Consider the following 4,774-nt stretch of genomic DNA (forward strand, 5'->3'; position numbering starts at 1 on the left):
TCTCTCTCTCTCTCTCTCTCTCTCTCTCTCTCTCCCCCTCTCTTTGATTTCTTTTATTGACACTTAACAACAATGTGGGTGCAGACATGAGCAAGTTTCATTTTGGTTCACCCACCGCCACTGGATACCCCACAATCTTATTCAGACATTTTAAACATTCTCCTTGTAATAACTCCTAAAGTCAAGAGCTTAGTTAATTGAACTGGCCGTTTTCCTCCAGTTTTTTTGCAAAGTCCAGATGCATGCACATTACATACGGTCCCGTAACATCAAACCTTAGCGCAAATTGGGCGTACGGTCCCCTAACGCCAAGCGGTATTGGGGCGTACGGTCCCTTAACAATAGCCATAATTTAACTGTGTAAAACGGGCACCTGTCCAACGCAGCTGCGGCCACCATATTTCAACACACAACCCTTATCTCACCAAGCAATAACACCTGTCTTAGACGGCCACTTTTCTCCTTGACAATGAGTGGCCGTCTTACACAGGTTCGACTGTATGTCAGTTGGGGTGTAAAACATTTATTATCTTTTATTTGTTTATTCTCAGGAGCCAAGATATATGGGCATAAAGTTGTCCTGAGCACCAGAAGTGCCGTGATGGCAGCCATGTTTTCTGGGAACTTTATGGAAGGAAGTCCAGGAAAGTTGACAGAGGTGAACCAATAATTTGTAATTCGTGACTCTCATAAACCCATAACTGCCTAATTTGATTTCTATTGTTTTGTGGAAGCTTGTAAAAAACAGGGCGGTTTTTTTAATACATGAATCATAAACTGTAAATCCTATTTATTGAGGATTCAAAACAAGTCTAAGAGATGATTTGACCATAATAATAATAGGAAACCTGGAAAAAACTTCAGCTGCGAATAAAAAAATCATCATTATCAAGTAGGCTACCGCTGATCTGTGACAGACATCAGTGATCATGGTTCTCCATTCATTCCCATTCCCTTGCTCGGATGCTCTTTTAAAAAGCTACATTACCCTAGTCTTTCCCAATCACCCATTTGTTGAGGCTCTCCAGGTAGGTTGCTCTGGGCCTACCTATGCCTCATTTGCCTTCAATCTTAACCGTGAGAGCTAGGTGTTCAATGTGTACTCAGGTGTCCCAAAAACTACAGTTTTCTTTTTCTGATTGTTTTTGTCAGTGAGTGGCAACTTAGGCTTCTTCAGGTGTACAATCTTATTAAAAAAATAAAATGACCCAAAAAAAAAACTTTAAAAATTTTGGCTGTTGTGTTATCAGTTGCCGTACCATTGTACTGATTTTCATGCTTGTGGTTTTGACAGAAACCCCTCTGACGGATAAATAAAAATATCTTTATTTCATTTTTTCCTTCGTTTTCTGAAGGTCACTTGGAGGATATGATAACTTTGGAATCAGAGCAGCTAGACTGATAGTGGGGCTTTAACAGATTTTAAATTAGACACTTGGGTGGTTGATGGGTGCTTTGATGTGGTTTACTCCTTCTTTCTCATTAAACATCTTTTAGCCTTATCTCTCCTCCTTCTTTTATTTGTACGTTACTATCTAGTAACCCTCAAATCTCAGACCGTTACCTGACCTTATTGTGTTGCGAATACGTAAAACTCTTACGAAGACTAAACCAAAAAAATTAGACACCCAAAGTGCTATTTGTCAAAATGCGACGTGTGGCTCTCTCTGTTGATTTGCTATGCTTCTGAAAGATGATTCAGGTAATAAGAATGTCTTCTCCACTTCTTTTCCAGTTGTGAAGAATGATTTCTCTGCTCCCCCTCTCCCCACCCTCCTGCTTTACTGAAATTCTTTTTTCCTTCTTTTTCTCGAAAAGAACTCTTTCTACAAAATTGTCATCTTTTCTTCATTTGCCAATTTTATTTTTCGCATTAGGTGAACATGTCCAATGCGAGAACGGAAGAGTTCCTTCCTGTCCTGGAGTACCTGTACACTGACCACGCCCCCCTGGAGGAGGCTGATGACATCATAGGGGTCATGCAGGTCGCGGACGAAAACTGTCAGTCCAGGCTGGTCAATTTGTGTGAGCTGTACACCAGCAAAGAGGTGGAGAGAGCGTGCGAGAAGAAGATAGAGAAGGCGGCCATTGACGTGGTGGGGCTGCTCAATACAGCACGGGTGAGTTGTGCCTGTAGTTAGATCTATTTATAACACGGTGGGTGAGTTTTTAGGTGGGCCTACAGTAGAATCTGTTTACAGCATGCTGGAGGAGTTAATTCTGAAATAAAAATACATTTTCGCTTTGTTAGTTTTTGTGTATACTGATTCCGAATTGGTTTATAAGCACTCTAGGTGAGTTTTTATGGGCAGTAAAATCCATTTTCTTTTATTTCTTTAATTTTTTAATCTCCGGCAAGCCGCTCCCAGCGGCTGACGGTCGGAACCTCTGTGCTGGTGAGACGCTGGCAGCTGCTCGGCCCCTCCTTTACAACGACTTTGACATCAAATTACTTTTTGGCAATTGCCGAAAACAGGTCTCTTTTATCAGGAGTTCATTCGTTAGATGAAGAACTATCAAAATAGGCTGACTTGTTTTGATTTAATGACCCATTCAGTGACGTTTTGTCATTTATAGATTTAGCACCAAAAAAGGGGCCCGCCACTGTGGGTTTACCCCCCGCAGAGATAAAGAGTTAAATATGATGTAAAAATTTGATTTTTTAAACTAGAGCATACATCACTTATGTTCATTTTCCCTGACCAGGTTTTCAACGCATCCCAACTCATCAACTGGTGTCTACACTTTATTTCCACCAACTACGACGCTTTCTCACGGAGGTCAGAGTTCACAAGCCTGACTAAAGAGGATCGGGCCCATGTGGAAGAGAACAGATGGCCACCATTGAGCTACCTGATGGAGGCAGAGGAATACGAGAAAGAGATGTCAAAACATACTGACAAGTGTGTTGTTATGTGAAATCTGCATATGAGATTTAGTGCTTAATCAGCTGCTTGCTATGTGTGCTTCCCACAAAGCTGAGAATTTTCTGGGTGTTCAAAGGCCTTCTATGATAATAATGGATTTAAAGCGCTTAGAGCATGGATCTGCACAGCATAAATGCAATCTTTATTATTATTATTATATTATTATTATTATATTATTATTATCATTATCATTATTATTATTATTGTTGTTCTTTTTATTCCTGTCATGCTAGGAAAGAGTAAAACAGGTCAACAGAAACAATGGAAAGAAAGAAAGAAAGAAAGAGAAGAAAGACCTACCTACCACTGGTGCTCTCACATACCCACAAAAAATTTGTGTATGTGTGGGGGGGGGGAGGGGTCGTACCCAGATGTTTATATGCTCTTTTTTTATTTACACCGTTTATAGCTTTAGGAGCCTGGCTGCTTCAACCATGCCAATCAGGGCTAACTCGGGCTGAAAGGGATACAATGTTCAACCTGACAGATGGAGATACTCAGTGGGAATTGAACTGAAATGTATATATATATATATAAATATATATAAAAATATGTATGTGTGGCAACACAGTGAAATCAAGTGTTCATCCAAATAATGACATCGAAGAAACTGGCATTTTTCAGCTCTTTCGGCAAATTTTATTGAATTTTTGTTTTCTGGCTCAGTACCCTTCATGCTCTTTTGAAAAGACATTTCTGTGTAAATTTTACGGAAAAATGTTGATTAAATGCTCAAAAAGTGAAAAATTGCAGTTTCCAAGGACACTCAAGCTTTGGAAGTCATCAAACTTTGGAGGCCATTTTCGCGCTGATTTTACTTCTGAAACTAAGCAATCCCGCCTTCTTCAATTGCAAATTTCATAATTTCTATTAAAAATAAATGGGTATTTTTTCATCTAAAGAAAGACAAATAACGAATGATGATTTAAGATGATATCAATAACTCCACATACCCAAAAATTGATAAGCGCCTGATTCCACTGAGCCGTGACACATATATGTCTATGTATATAATGTGTATCCCTCAGTGAAAAGAGGGAGTGTGGAAGAACAGGAGAGAGACACAGAACAAGTGAAGTAAAGAGAGACAGAGACAGCGAGTAAGAGAGTGAGTGAGAGAGAGACGGAGATAGAGAGTAGAGCAAATGAGAGAGAGATGGAAACAGAGGGCGAGTGAGAGAGAGACAAACTGAGTGAGAAAGAGACAGAGAGTGATTTAGAGAGAGGGAGATGGAGAGTGAGTGAGACAGAGAGACAGAGACGGAGAGCATGTGAGATGGAGAAGATGAGAGGAGAAAGAAGGAAATGGAACCAGTGATTGGAAAAGTTTGGGAGATTGTAAACCCTGTGCTTCCATGGTGTAAAAATCATTGTATTGTTGTTTTATAATGTTTGCTATATTATTTTGCACTATGTTTTAATTCCAATGAAATAAAAATTGTCGGCCAGCTCTGTTAAAAAGTACTAAGCCCAAATTTTGGAATTTTTTTTTATTGCCGTTTCTTCATCTGTTATGGTGGTTGCATGTGCTCAAGAAATATTTTGTTGAAATTTTAGCTCTATATATTGAAAAAAGCTAAAAAAATACATAACGTTGACGCAATTGTTAACCCTCTCATTGCAGAGGTCGTTCCATTCACGTTTATGCAGAGGAGACAAAATTAATGTTCATTCAAGGGAGATTCAAATAAAACCTTTGTACAGTCGAACCTGCTCTGACGGCTACCTGTATAAGACAATCACCTGTACAAACGGCCATCTCCCTTTTCCTCTATTGCATATTTTGTACCGTATAATGAGACTGTATAAGAATTGTCATCTGCCTAATACAGCTACTTTTCCCCCCA

The 4,774-nt window shown here is 39.4% G+C and overlaps 1 protein-coding gene across 3 annotated transcripts in view; it reads left to right on the plus strand.

Moving 5' to 3' along the window:
• Positions 1-3,713, plus strand: part of LOC101859345 (rho-related protein racA) — a 21,885-nt gene extending 18,172 nt beyond the window's left edge. For all 3 annotated transcript variants that reach the window (XM_005103485.3, XM_035971095.1, XM_013085442.2), the window contains exons 10-12: positions 552-658; positions 1,878-2,120; positions 2,707-3,713. In XM_005103485.3, coding sequence (XP_005103542.1) covers positions 552-658; positions 1,878-2,120; positions 2,707-2,919 — 563 coding nt within the window. In that variant the 3' untranslated portion in view covers positions 2,920-3,713. The remainder of the gene's footprint in view (positions 1-551; positions 659-1,877; positions 2,121-2,706) is intronic.
• Positions 3,714-4,774: the final 1,061 nt, after the last annotated feature.

This window comes from Aplysia californica, unplaced genomic scaffold, assembly GCF_000002075.1.
Source record: "Aplysia californica isolate F4 #8 unplaced genomic scaffold, AplCal3.0 scaffold00374, whole genome shotgun sequence".
Classification (NCBI taxonomy): domain Eukaryota; kingdom Metazoa; phylum Mollusca; class Gastropoda; order Aplysiida; family Aplysiidae; genus Aplysia; species Aplysia californica.